Source organism: Anolis carolinensis, chromosome 4 (genome assembly GCF_035594765.1).
Source record: "Anolis carolinensis isolate JA03-04 chromosome 4, rAnoCar3.1.pri, whole genome shotgun sequence".
Classification (NCBI taxonomy): Eukaryota; Metazoa; Chordata; class Lepidosauria; order Squamata; family Dactyloidae; genus Anolis; species Anolis carolinensis.
The window spans coordinates 186,617,178-186,632,454 of record NC_085844.1 but is presented as its reverse complement, the minus strand read 5'-3'; the positions used below and the strand labels follow the sequence as shown (position 1 = coordinate 186,632,454).

General features: G+C 38.7%; 1 protein-coding gene across 17 annotated transcripts in view; it reads left to right on the top strand.

Moving 5' to 3' along the window:
• ptprf (protein tyrosine phosphatase receptor type F) overlaps positions 1-15,277 on the top strand; it is a 654,269-nt gene that overhangs the window by 356,009 nt on the left and 282,983 nt on the right. For all 17 annotated transcript variants that reach the window (XM_062979663.1, XM_062979673.1, XM_062979678.1 and 14 more), the window contains exon 5: positions 101-242. In XM_062979663.1, the coding sequence (XP_062835733.1) occupies positions 101-242 (142 nt within the window). The remainder of the gene's footprint in view (positions 1-100; positions 243-15,277) is intronic.

Here is a 15,277-nt window from a genome sequence, read left to right as displayed (position 1 = left end):
GAAATGAGAACCCCACTCCTATAGAGATACAGTTTGCTTTATTTTTAAGCAATTTCTTATACAGAGTTGGTAACAAATGTTACCCTTCTTTTGTAAAAAGGTTATTGAATTTGATGATGGCTCTGGATCAGTACTGCGTATCCAGCCTCTGCGTGTCCTTCGGGATGAAGCAATCTATGAGTGCATGGCCACAAACAGTGTTGGAGAGATAAACACTAGTGCCAAACTGACAGTGTTAGAAGGTAAGTTGGAGCCTGTTTAATTTCTGTATTAAAACTGGATACCAACTAGTACAGAGCTAGTTGTACATGCTGGAAGAACTGGATTTTGTAAACAGCTGTTGGATATGTTGGTTTTTCTCTTTGCACATTTTTTGATAAAAGCATTAATATTTTATCTGTGTGGACTTTTCATATCAAATCCTTTTAAAATGTTTTAGTTTGTTTTATTATTTTCAACATGTGGAAAGGTTAAAAGAGAGTTGTATCAGTTACTTGGAGTAACTCACATGTTTGCAGATAATATTTATAGCCATACCTGCATTTCACATTCTTGTTTGTGCAGAATATTCTGCTTGAAATATCCCTGAACTACAGTATAGTCTCACTTATCCAAGCTAAACAGGCCGGCAGAACCTTGGATAAGCGAATATCTTGGATAATAAGGAGGGATTGAATATCAAATTAGGTTATGATTTTACAAATTATGCACCAAAACATCATGTTATGCAACAAATTTGACAGAAAAAGTAGTTCATTACACATTAATGCTATGTAGTAATTACTGTATTTATGAATTTAGCACCAAAATATCACAGTATATTGAAAACATTGACTACAAAAATGCATTGGATAATCCAGGACCTTGGATAAGTGAGACTGTACTGTATTTCTATATGGTAGGAATGGCATCTTCTGTTTTTTACTCCATAGGTTTTCTGCCTTTACTTTGTATAATGAGCAAGACTAAAAACCATTTGGAGAAAATATGCCCAGTGGTGTGTGCTGACAGAGATCATTTCCCTTCCCTATAGGATCCATTAAACTGGGGGCTGGAACCTTCCAGATTGCAGTTCAGGGACCACTACATTACACAACAATAGCACTGTGATTCTGTTTTAAAAGGCATGGTAATATCCCATGGAAACCTGGAATTTGCGGTTTAGTGAAAAACATTTAGAATTCTCAGCCAAAGAGGTCTGGACCCTCAACAAAGTACAAACCCCAGGATTACATAATATGTAGCTGGGGCAGTTAAAGTGCATTCATGCTGCGTGCATGAAAGAACTCCACATCTAAATTGTTCATGTTGTATAGGTCTTCCCAGGCCATAAGCTCCCAGTGATATTCAAGTTACCTTACAACATGGCATGCAGAGAACCCACATTTGACTCACAGCCTGCTTCCTTTGCCCTCGTATATGTGCATTCTTTCTCTTTCTCACACTTGTGAGCGCACCCACACTCTCCTTTGTAAAACAGGAGGAATGGGAGGGGAAAACTCAGAAAGTTAACATGATCTGTTCCCATTTAAGATGCTTTAATCACCATAATCTGTGGTACAAGTGTCTGCCTGTGCCCCAGTTCCTATCTCCATCTCTTGCGGACCAGTAGGAGAAACAGAAATGTACATTGGGAGACAGGTGTGTACCTACATTACCATTTTCCAATGTGCAGTGAATTTTTTTCTATATCATCTAGAACAGTGGTTCTCAACTTGTGGGTCTCCAGATGTTTTGACCTTCAACTCCCAGAAATCCTCAGAGCTGGTAAACTGGCTGGGATTTCTGGGAGTTGTAGGCCAAAACACCTGGGGACCCATAGGTTGAGAATCTCTGCTCTAGAGAGATAGGAAGACATACACAGAAGCTTAAGTGAGGCATTGAGTGGAGAGAGGGAGATAGACGGTTGTAGGATGAGTCCACACACAGGCAATGCTGAATGTCCTGCCTGCTGCTGGGATACAGATGCCAATTAGTTTTAACTAAGGTAATGTGAATCTAACCAAGATATAAGTTCTAGAACCTTGCTTCATGAGGAATGTCCCCTCACAATTTAGAGAACCACAGAAAGATGAAGCTACATATTCAGGTGCAGATGTTTGACAGCAACATGGCATTGCATTCAGTGAAATGTACAGTCCACTTGGGATGTAGCAGTGTAGTGCAGATAATAACAATGCTGTGCAGATGGTTATAAGTTCACAGGCGATTGCAGGACACATACACAAACAGAATGTTGATGAATAGATAGCATATACGGTAATTACTCAATTCTAGTACACCATCTAATCTAATGCACACCTCAATTTTCAAAACGTTGAAAGTAAAAAAAAAAGTATTTGCTGCCAAATGTAATGTGCAGTGGCAAAAAGTGCACTCTTTTAAAATTGGTCCAAAAAAAGGTACACATTACAGTTCTGCCTGCTTAGAATTCTTTCTTTGAAAACAAAAGTGTTAGGACACCAAAGCTTCCAGCAAGAGAATAGAAAACAGTGGGGTGCAACTATGCTGTATAATGAATCCACTAACTGCCCTGGATCAGTGCTATGGAATGTTCAAGGTCTTGCGCCTTCTCTGCCAAAGAATGCTCATGCATCGTCAAACTACAAATCCCAGGATTGCATATCATTGAACAATGGCAATTAAATCAAAGATGACATCCCTCAAGTAGGAACTCCAGGTACTCCTGAATTTGTGTCCCAATTTGCTTTGGCTCACCACTATAATGATTGTATTATTGTGCAAACCTAATGCACACCCTAAATTTCATGTAATTTAGCCAAAAATGGTTAGCATCACATTAGAGTAAATAGGGTAATAAGAATACACATCAGCATGTACATCCAAATTTAGGTCTAGGGTTAAAGATCTGTCAGATTACATACTTATTTACTTAGGCGATCCCTTGTAGTTCGAGGACAATTGTCCGTAGATGGCTGAAGAGACCTATTCTTGATCTTTATGTTCTCCCGCAGTGAGGACATCGGTTTTCAGGTGGAAGGCGGTCCCGGTCAGGGTTGGCTTGACGCTCCTTCCTCTTGGCACGTTTCTCCCTTAGGCCCTCCATTTGTGCCTCCTCGAACTCCGCAGCACTGCTAGTCACAGCTGACCTCCAATTAGAGCGCTCAAGGGCCAGGGCTTCCCAGTTCTCAGTGTCTATGCCACAGTTTTTAAGGTTGGCTTTAAGCCCATCTTTAAATCTCTTTTCCTGCCCACCAACATTACGTTTCCCATTCTTGAGTTCGGAGTAGAGCAACTGCTTTGGGAGACGGTGATCGGGCATTCGGACAACGTGGCCAGTCCAGCAGAGTTGATGGCGTAGGAGCATCGCTTCAATGCTGGTGGTCTTTGCTTCTTCCAGCATGCTGACATTTGTCCGCCTGTCTTCCCAAGAGATTTGCAGGATTTTTCTGAGGCAATGCTGATGAAAACGCTCCAGGAGTTGGGTGTGATGTCTGTAGACCGTCCATGTTTCGCAGGGTTGGGAGGACAATGGCTTTATAAGCAAGCACCTTGGTATCTCTATGGATGTCCCGGTCATCAAACACTCTCTGCTTCATTCTGAAAAATACTGCACCCGCAGAGCTCAAGCGGTGTTGTATTTCAGTGTTGATGTTGACTTTTGTGGAGGGCAGTCCTATTGTCTTGGGGACCGCAAAACTCCTCTGATAGTTTAGCCATCCAGGGAGCTCTCATTTCAGAGCCCACTGTGGAGTTTGGAACTTCAACCTCTTATAGTGGGGATGGGAATCATATAAACGTTGCAACTCCCTGAATCCCCAGCCTTTGGCTATGCTAGCTAAGGCTGTTTAGAGTTGTAGCCCAGCCTCATCTTCATGATTCTCACCTTTGCCACACAGGGAGGAAAGAGGGCATGTTGCAGAGGGGACGTGCATTTAAATCAAGTTTTCAAATGGTTTAAATGCATTTCCTCCCACAAAGAAAAAACACTAACAACAACAACAACCCCTAAGCAAGGAGGAGAAAATAAAGCCACCCTCTTGTCTGTAATTTTCCCTATTTTAGGTGGAACGTGGATAAATAGGAGACTCCATTATTAGAGTCCTCTAACCTTGTGGTTCTCACTGCTTTAATTGAGTTGGGTGCAGAGTGTGTGGTGAGCAGAATGGAGAATGTAGGTGGGAAAGTAGAAATGTCTTCATCGTCTTGTCCCCCTCCATTTCTTTTCTTTTGTCAGTCTCGAACTAATTTGATAGTATTTTTTTAGTTTAATGACTTCATAGCTGTTCTGGAGATGCCTGGATGTGCTCTTTTCTCTGAATCAATTTCAATTTGCCCTAATTGTCTAAAATGGAAAAAAAATATCTCTTTTCAAATGAAGGATTAAGTGATCTTGGTGTATATAAATTATTTACTAGTGCAGTCTTCTAGTGAGGATGATGTATGCTGCATTACATCTGGGATGAGCTACTGTGATATCTAGAAGTTTTTAGAGTGTAGTTCCCATTGGTGAGGAATTATGGGAGTTGCAGTTCCAAAGAATTTGGAAAAGCATAGTTGCCTATTCCTGTACTACACGGGATGAATAAAAATGTCACTGTGCTTTCTGAAAAACCTTTTTTCCTAAATTGTTCCTCAAATAAAGAGTATGTGTTGGTGATTAAGAGAGATGTATTAATAGGAACTTCTGTACAGCTATGAGCCAAAGAGAAGTAGACCGTTTCTAAATAGTTTACAAGCTCTATACTGCTCTTTAATATATCTTGTTGAGTACCAGACATCCCCATAGGCACTTCTAAATATATTTAAAGGAATTGAAAAGACTTAACTCTCTCTTAAATGCAGGTCTTATTCAAGATATTTTTGGTCTACAATTCCCAGAATCCCCAGCCAGAGGCAGTGGAGACTAGCACATTGTGGGAGTTTTAGTCCAAAAATAACTTGTCTGTGATAAAAGTTCCAGATCCAAAACTGGAATGAATGTATATGGAACAAGGGTCTGCTTGAGAGTTTCATAGTCAGGATTTTATCTCCATAGATATCTTTTTCCACAACTTGACCAAGGTTTTATATGAATTATATGCAGTGTTCAATTTTCTTAGCAGCTGGTATGTTTCTTTGTACAAGTGATTGCCAAATTCTCTGGTACATAAAAGCCTTTTCTTTGGATCGCTCCCATAGTTCTGTTTACCTTGTAAATATATTTGGGAATGCTATGCGTTTTGCTTATGTAGAACGTTTTAACTCTACGCAATTACATGTGCTTGAGGTGGAGAAGGTGAAGGTTTAGGAAATGTAATGGTCTTTTAAAGCCATTACACCTGCTGCAGTGTGATTGGCTTTGGAAACTCCCTTGGAAGATTAGTATTAGAAAGCTGACTATTGTATTGGCCTTATTGCAGCATTTGAAAAATGTATTCTGGCTCTGGGAGTTGAAAGCAAAGATGCTGTATCAGCCACAATGTAGGTCCTGGTCCTGTTGCTCTGGGGTTGAATATCAAGGGTCTTTTTGTTGTTTTCGCCTTTCAAATAGGCAGCTTAAAACTTTTGAATGGTAGAAACTATTCTGGTATTTATTTTCTAAAAATATTGTCTAGCTTTTGGCAGCATCCTGTCTTTTATGCATATTATTATAAATATATGTTGCAGATATATTCTCAAAGCTCCACACAAGATTTTGGATTAAAGCCAGATGTTCACAGCCAACCAGTCAGGGTTTAGTTGGCTTCAGTGAAATCATTTCAGCTAGCCTAGATTTTTGCTGTGTGTTGTAGCAATGTTTTTGCTCACTGCCCTATTCCTTTTGGGACATATTTGAGAAGCAATCAGGAGCCAAGAACTGAGACACACTCAGATGTTCTGTAGCAGTTACTTCCCTTTGCTATCCTTCATCCTCAGCTTCCATCTCTCTGACTCCAGATTCTGTTGGCGAACAGAGCTGCATAACTTAGTGTAATTGAAAATTATTTCTTCTGTTGATAGCAGGAGAGGTAGACAGACATGCAAACACCTCTCCTTTTCTTTTTCTCTTGGGCAGCTGATAAGTTGAATAATGTATGAGTCATGTTGAGCATTTCTGTCTTTTTCAATTATGACCTGCAGCAGCACCGGAATACTCTTGCATGCCTAGCAGTAGAAGGGTTTGAGAAAAGCAGGAAGGGACCAGAATCAATAAACTGACACACACACACATTCAGAAGGAAAGCTTCAGGGACAGTTAGTGGGCACTTGGTGTCACAAATTAATAAATATGTGATTGAGCTGTAGTTCTGGGGATTACACTGTGCATTACAGAACCTTTTAAATAGGGAGGATTATACAGAATGGAAAGGCGAAGGATGCTGCAGCATTTTTCTACACTGCACCAAATTGAATGAGTCGCCATATCTCCTTCCTTAGCAAAGCACAGTAGTTCTGATAGGTATAACAGAGGACAGATTGGATTGGCGTCCAGTGCCCTTTTATGTAATCTGCATTTTCTCTGTGCTCATCCCTTGCCTGGACTAAGTCCAAGAGCAACACTGCCAAGAAAAGGGAGCTAGCTGCCTTTGGAGTTTATACATTTCTTTTATAATCTTGATTTCTTGTAATAGGAGTGATGAACAAAGACTTTGGCAATCTTAACTTCAATTCCGTGTGGATAGCTTTTACTCCCTCAATAGCCTCAAGCACACTGTGTTGTGTCAAGACAATGCAGAGCTGATATACATATAACTTAATTTTCTTTGTGTTAAGCTATCTTAATAAGAATTAAAACATTGCTTCATTTTTCCCCATTTGTGTTAAATTTGCATAGCTGCCTCGAGCCTTGGCTCCATAGTTCTGTACAAACTGAGCTGTGGTTCCCCCAGTGTTTTGCTAAAATGTGTTTCTGAGAGCCAACTCCTTTTTAACAATGTTAAGCACCATAGTCCTAAAGCTGGACTTGGAATGGCTTAAATACCAGCTAGTTCTGCCAGTTTGACTTTCCCTATGAGGGTACTGCAGATTGAAAGCTAAGTAAAGAGGTAGGTTGTGTTTAGCCTTGGAATCTAGCAAGGGTACAGTGCGGAAACAAAAAAAGAGGGAAATAGCACCTTGTGTCTTTTCAAGGCTCACTGATTACTGAACCATGTCATGAGTTTAATTTCTGTCACCATCTGCTGGCTTCATCCCAGTTCCTGGAGTTACCCAGTTTGAGATGCAGTAAATGATAAACATTTGACAGTTACAAATGATTTCTGCAGAGAGCTAGATCTCCTAAGATGTTATATATGTCCTTGGAAATGCTCATATAGCACTGGCTTCTTTGTATCAGCAGTAAACAAAAGTTTGCTATGTTTAATCCTTATTTATGCTTACTTAGTTGCAAAAGAATCACCAAGAACAAGGGAGTTTGACTCATGTTTATCTCATTTTCTTTCATATGTTTCTGCTAGTAAAGGAATCTTTGTCATAAAATCCGAGTAATTAAGAGAAGAAAGGTTGTATTTGCTGTCTCTGAGTAAATTACCATTAAGGATTATTTTAAAATGGAAAGAAAGTTGTATTTCTATATGGGAAAGAAAATGCTTCCAAATTTACTTATATGTTGTTATACCAGAACTGTTAGTTTATCCATAGATATCATAGGGACAAACTGAGGTTCAAATGGATAGAGCCTACAGCTGTTCCAAACAAGTGTCTTAAGTTTTCATTTACATCAGTTACAAAAATTCACATGTTACCTTTTCAATATGAAAGCTAATCCTTTGTCAGAAAAAAGTAATGTGTAAAATGGCCCTGAGCTATAGTACAGTATATTCTGAATTGCAGTGATATCGAAGCACTTTCAGGAGAGACTGGGGCTTTATATTTCAGGTGTTTGACTTTAAGTATCTTCAAAGTACTTGTGATCTATATTTTGGTAAAATTGAGACATCAGCATAGCATTATTTTGCTGTGTCTTTGTGTTTAATGATGAAGAAGAAGATTATAATTTTGGTAATTTCCTCAACCAGAGAAGGTTTAACATTATGAACCTGTCCTCCAAAAAGAAGTGTCAGCAGATTTATAGAACTTAACAATGCCAAATGTCATAATTTCCATGTCTCTTCATTGTTTAAATGGCTGTCTAATGGCACATGACCATATAATGCATCCACAATGGCCAGTTCCATCAAGAGGATTGCCATGCATTTGTGTTATCAACCATGTTCATTCTACAAGGTTTATGAAGCAAGACATATCATCTCTGAAAAGTTTTAAATAGCGTCTTAAAATTAATAGTAAACTCCTTGATGTGAAAATTGTGGGGCAAAGGCTTCAGGATGCCATCAATTGTATGATGGGGCCTTATGAACTTTTGTCCAAAGTTCAAAAGGGACTAAAAAATGAAATGGCTTATTTGTATCATTTTTTTTTCTATGAACATGCTGCCTTTCACCCCGAGCAAGACCAGAGGTGGCTTCCGAGGTCGGTACTTTGAGGGAAGATGCTCAGGATTAGTAAGAAGAGAATATCTATGGGGAATATTGACTTGATGTAGCAGCCAACCTAATGTTGACTGTGTCCCAGACATTTTCCACTGATACTTATTGTTTGGCAAGGGTAGTTTGGTAGAAGGCTTTGGTTGATGTCAAGTATGTATCCCTTTCTAGGCAGTAGGCTTGAGTTGGCATTAGGCTCAAGTAGCATTCCTTTAAGGTAAAGAGGACCTTGAAGGTTAACATCTCCATCACCTCTGGAGGAGATTATGTAGAAGAGGTCTCCAGACCAGCAAAGCCCAGTCTTGAAGATGCCTGTCAGAATGTAGATGGTTATATGCTATTATTGCTGTAATTCTTGGATTCTAAGATGCACTCCCTCCCATATAAACATCTCTAAATATTTTATTGGTGTTACTGAAATTAGTGTGTGTCTTGTAATCAGTAGTGTAGAATTGAAGAAATGCAATATATCATCAAGGAGTTCAAGATGACACACATGATTTCTCTCTCTCCTCTACTCCATATTTTGTTTACATAATCTTATGAAATAGAGCATTCTGAGAGATAATGACTGGCTCAGGGTTACCTAATGAGCTTTATGGCTAAATTAGTTTGACCATTCTTTTTCACACAGTGACAAGTTTTGTGGAGAAGATATTAGGATCTACTGGTAATAGCTACATGAAACATCCATGTACAGAGGCAATTTGAAAGTCAGTTGTTGGGGAAACAAAAGTAATGGGAAGCAAGAATTTCTTATTAACATGGTTTAAGTTTATTCCAATTCAAATAGATTATTCATTTGTAATAAAAAAAACAAGGAAGTAAGCTGAGAAGAAGACCAGATTAAAAAAAAATCTTTGGCATTAGTTCAACAGAAAAATATAACATTAAATAGGCAATAGTACTGATGCAATGTATACAAACCGTTGCTCACACAACCCCCAGGTGAGGATTATGATGCTGAAGTGTTAGAGCAAGCACATGTAGAGACTAAGTACTGATCTGCATCAAAAGAATGGATAGAGAATAATATTTTTAAAAGCAAATGCTCCTGTAATCTTCCAAACTACCCTTATCTACCCTCCAGCTATTTAGTGCTGTCGTTGCAAGTTTCAGTCAAGTGAGCTCATGTGTTTTGTTAGTAAGCACAAACATAGGTAAGGGTGTTGCTAAGCAGTTAAAAGATTTGAAACACAGGTTGTAAAACCACCGTGAGATCAGTTATGCAAGTCAACCTTTTGCAAAAGGTTTAAAAAGGTGAAGGATCATAATATGCTAACGTAAATACTATATGGGTGCAAAATGAGAAATAATTGCTAGAATATTGAAAAATATAAAAGGCAAACTAATAACCTTAAGATCATCTGGAGAGGCCCTGCTCTCGGTCCCACCCGCCTCACAGGCACAGCTGGTGGGAACAAGAGACAGGGCCTTCTCGGTGGTGGCTCCCCGGCTGTGGCACTCCCTCCCCAGTGACATTTGGCAGGCTCCATCCCTTCTGGGGTTCAGAAAAAAACTGAAGACCTGGCTGTGTACGCAGGCGTTTGAAGAATAAGTATGTGTTGGCTTCGATGCGGTCTGAATTAAGGCTCTTGTACAAGGTCTGGTGAATGAATGGCATAAGCACTTTGTATTGTTTTAAACTTTGTATATTGTATTTTATGACTGTTTCAACTGTTTTAACGTTTTAGTTCATTGTATAATGGTGTCACGGCATCAATTGCCACTTGTAAGCCGCCCTGAGTCCCCTCGGGTGAGAAGGGCAGGGTATAAATAATTGAAATTAATTAATTAATTTCTCAACCAAATTACCCCAGATTCCTCTATTAATTTGTACCCCATCCACAAAACATTCCAAAATTTAGCAGTTTCATTACAGTTTATTTCTTAAACAGATCTTTCTCCAAATGAAATTCCTTTTCATTTAATTGTCCTCAGTCATTACAATCCCTAAATTTAATCTAGAAAAAGTATGGCATAGGTTTAACCACTGTCAGAGAAAATAAATACCCCCCAAAATGTTGAAAACGTGTGTACAGTAGAGTCTCGCTTATCCAAACTCTACTTATCCAACATTCTGTATTATCCAACGCAGTCGGCCTTTTCATAGTCAATGCTTTTGTAGTCAATGTTTTCAATACATTGCGATGTTTTGGTGCTAAATTTGTAAATACAATAATTATTACATTACGTTACTGCTTTTTCTGTTGATTTGTTGTAAAACATGTTTTGGTACTTAATTTGTAAAATCATAATGTAATTTGATGTTTAATAGGCTTTTCCTTAGTACCTCCTTATTATCCAACATTTTCACTTATACAAGGTTCTGCCGGCCTGTTTATGTGGGATAAGTGAGACTCTACTGTATATGAAAGAGAGAAAGAAGCAGAAGTTGTCTACTAAATATCTCTTGGAATAAAGTTATTCCCTTCTTTCACTCACCAAGTATAGATTTCAATGACATTTATTATAAGCATATAATAATAAGAGAACAAATCAACTTCCCTGACCTCAGCAGCAACCTGGTTTCCACTTATCTGGCTCAATTGTTGTGTACCACTAATTATAAAGAACTTGATTTTTTGCACTGTTGTTACAATCATTTTTTAAAAAAGAGTAAACAGCTCTTCTGGAGTTATAATTAATTAGTACTGGTGTGTTTGATAGCAAAGGCTGCAGAAGAGACCAACCAGTATAGTAAAAGGTTTGGAAAAGTAAAAGCTTTGGAAACCAAGTCATGGGAATTATCATTCATGGATCTAAACTGAGCGGTACTGTTAGAGCTGTTTTTAAACATCTGAAGGACTGTCATATGGAGCATGGAGCAAATGTATTTGTTGTTGCTCCAGAGAGAAGGACCTGGATTGGGATTACCAGAAAATAGATTCCACTAAAAATCATGAAAACCTTCCTAGTGTTAACGGTTGTTCAGCAGTGGAATAAACTACTGGATATACTTGTGTACAGGTCAGAAAATCAATCCAAAAAACATGATTTGCCTTAGCCATAGATAATGTAAGTATTCTTCCTTAACTCTTGTCAAAGCAAGAGCTTAGTCCATCCCAGAAGAACTTTGAACAAGTAGCGACCTCCTCTACTCTGTCCATTGCAATGTCGCTTCTAGACCTTTTGAATGTTTGGGTCAGAAAATAACGGTGGTGGCTCTATGGTGATTTCCTTTAAAAGAGCACCAATAGGTCAGAAAGAGTCTGTGCTTCTCTTAGCTTCTTCCTGAATGGCCTAAGCTTTCGCCATTCTACTCAGAGAAGGGAATGGTTCCTTGTTTGATAAGAGCTAATACCTTAACCGTTATAACAAAGGACCAGTCTCTTCTCTGAGTAATGTGACAAAAGGCCTTTTTGAATGTCTGAGTGGAAAAAAATGGCAACATCAGTATCCAGAAGTAGCTGACTCCCTAAGGCAGCAGTGGCGCTTTCCCGTCTCCTTGGAATGACATATCAACATCCATAATTTTGGCCCCCAAACAGCCCTTAACTTACATCCCCGAATTACAACTATCCGAATTACAAACCACTCATAATTAAGAATGGGGATGAGACAACAGTAAGTGAGAGAAACCTACCCCAGGAAGGGAAATTCACTCCTGAAAGAGTTATCATGGGGAAAAGGTGTTCCAACGGAAGCTTTATCACCAATCTTTGTTTTCGCAAGTCAAATTTTTCAAAATCCAATTATCAAAAAGATTAAAAGTGAGGTGAAATCTTCTGAACAGTGGCACAGACAGCAAAACAAATACCACAGGGGTGTTAAGCTTTCCCTATGATATCCAAAGCTTGTGTGTATGTGTGTGTGTGTGTGTGTGTAGCGAGAGACAGATGGCTGGAGGTACACTTAAAAGTGTACTTGTTCCGATTTACATACAAATTAAGAACAAACTTTAAGAACCTATCTTGTTCATAATTTGGGGACTGCCTGTATGTGGATGACGTATATAGTATATACGGTACTTCAAAAGGAGATGGATTCTAGGAGAGTTTTACGCAAAGGTTGGATGACTATCATTTAGAGATGTTTTAGTTGTGGATTCCTGCATTAGGAAAGGGGTAGAGTAAATGGCTATTAGGGCCCCTTCCAACTCAATATGTTTTTCTTTTACAAATATGGCTTTCTAGTAGTAACATAACAAATATAATTAACCAGCCTCCTTCATAAGACTCAACTCACCCAATTCTGATTTAAAAGTAACATAAAAAGTCACGGCTCTAGGCTCTGTTGAATGTACAGTGGAGTCTCACTTATCCAAGCTAAACGGGCCGGCAGAAGCTTGGATAAGCAAATATCTTGGATAATAAGGAGGGATTAAGGAAAAGCCTATTAAACATCAAATTTGGTTATGATTTTACAAATTAAGCACCAAAACATCATGTTATACAACAAATTTGACAGAAAAAGTAGTTCAATACGCAGTAATGTTATGTTGTAATTACTGTATTTATGAATTTAGCACCAAAATATCACGATATATTGAAAACATTGACTACAAAAATGGCTTGGATAATCCAGAGGCTTGGATAAGCGAGGCTTGGATAAGCGAGACTCTACTATATTTGCATGTGATCTATATTTGCCCTACAGGAATGTTGTTTAATTGCCAAGGGCATTATCATTGAGGGGTAATTCAACGTGGTTCAGTAGTTCATAGTCATTATTCAATTATTTCATAGAAGATTTCTTTGGAAGAAGAATTGAGAAACCTACAATATGACAGAATATAACAAATGGAAGACTATGCCTTTAGGGTTCCCAACGCTTTCCCATGAATGAGACAAAGGGTTTTCATAATAAAAGTTTTTTTCTTGAAACAACCTAAGAGTCATACTGTGTGATAGCAGCTGCTAGAATTCTGCATTGTGGATGCACCTGAAGGCAACTGCTCTTCTTTGGATTCCTCCCTACCATTATTGGTGGCTGTTGCTTTAGCAGTTTGATGGGCTTTCAAACACATTGCTGTTCACCCTCTCAACAAAAAATATTCACACACCTGAAAACTGGTTCAGATTAGGTGTAGATTATATGTGCTGTGCCTTAGAAATGTTAATAAAACACATCAAGATGCTTTACCTGCTGCCATCTTTCATCTGAGCCCAAGTCTTACCATTTGCTTTGCATGCTTGCTCTCCAAATCCATAGCTATGCATTAGATACTACAAGGACCATCTAGTCCTGATCTTATCTTGTACCCAGCTCTACACACCCATTCCTCACGGCTAGTTTAATCACTCGTGCAAACCAGCCTGCAAACAAAAAAAGCAAGGAATGTATATGTGTTAGAAATACTTAAAAGTCTGGAAAATGATAAGAGCAAGAAGAATGAGGAGATTCCACACACACAAACTGATAATGTACTGTGAATGCAAAAAAACTGTGAGGGGATCTCTCTCCCTCTTTTCCTCGGAAATAGAGGGAAAGATATACAGTATTCTTTCAATTCGACTCACTTTTTCTCCTGTTTAGACATATCTTTAAAAATGCTCCCCCTCCCTCCCTCCCTTTCTTTCTGTTGATAGTACTAAAAGTAGGATACATCTGAAAAACTATGGTAATTCCTTGTCTCTTGTTGTGCTTGGTTTAGGGGCAGCGTGCTACACATCCAGTTCTGAATTGTCCAGTATAATGTGTGTATGTGAGTCCATCTGCATGTATATGTGCACAAAAGTCACTTCACCACAGCTTTGAGCTATCAGTACATCATTCAAAAAGAAAAGTGGTCCTTCTCTCTGTTGGGATAGGGATTTTCTTCCACCACAATTTTCATCCTTGACTTTGACCCTTCTCCCTGCAATTGCTTTGGGAAAGGTGGAACAGGAGGTGCTGAGAAACTCCACAAGGTTTTGCGGTCTTTCAGTTTATGGTTCTTCATCCTAGAAGGCTGAGAAACTGGTACATTCAGCTGCTGTTGAGAAGTCAGGTTAAAGTCAATGAGCTCTCACACTTGTATCTCACCTAGAATATGTGCGGAAGAAGGAATTTCGCTCCAGCATTGCCCTCCCTCCTTTCTTCAAGACAAAACAAAACCACACCATTATTATTGATTGACCGTTGCTTGATTCCAGCCTGCGGCACAGGCTGTACAAAATGAAAGGCTTGTTGCAATGTTTACTAGAAGTGATTATAGTATTCCAGCAGCTGGTATCAATACAGTGAACCCCCTTGCATGTCTTTGACTCTAATTTTTCTTGCTGCTTGTTTGGTTTGTAGAACAAATTACCGTGTAGTCCTGAAAACTCACTTCCACCTTAATTCTGGTTGTTGGTGTATTGGGAGGGAGCTGTTATGGGGAGAATAGTGCTTTATTTAAAAAGAACAATATTGCAAAATGTTAGGATTTTGAGTCCTCTGAATACAGGTAGGTTCGGTTTGACTCTATGGATGAGATTTACCAAAACTGATGAATGTGTTGAGTTCAGGAAGCAATTCCCCAGCTCTGTGAAGGGCATGGCCCATGAGTGTGTTTGTTAGTTTTGTGGAGTATTGATTTAAAGACAAAAAGAGAAACTTTTGCTTACTGTAGGAACCTCAGAGATAGGGAAGTAAAACAAGTTATTCTGATGTTTTTAACTGTGTATGTAATCTCTTCAAACAAAGAAGCAATAATAGCAAATAATTCCATATATCTGCATTCAGAGTTTAAACCATTCAGGGTTTGAAAATATTTTTTAAAATTCCAAAAAGTATTTCGCCATTTATATAAGGGACTCAATTTTACTACACATCCATGGATTTTGGTATCCCGTGGGGAGACTTGAAACCAAACCCTGGGAGGTGCAATTCCATGATACTCAGTTTTAATAAAATAAAAACTTTATAATGATATGTAATGCAAAACACACACATATACATTTTTG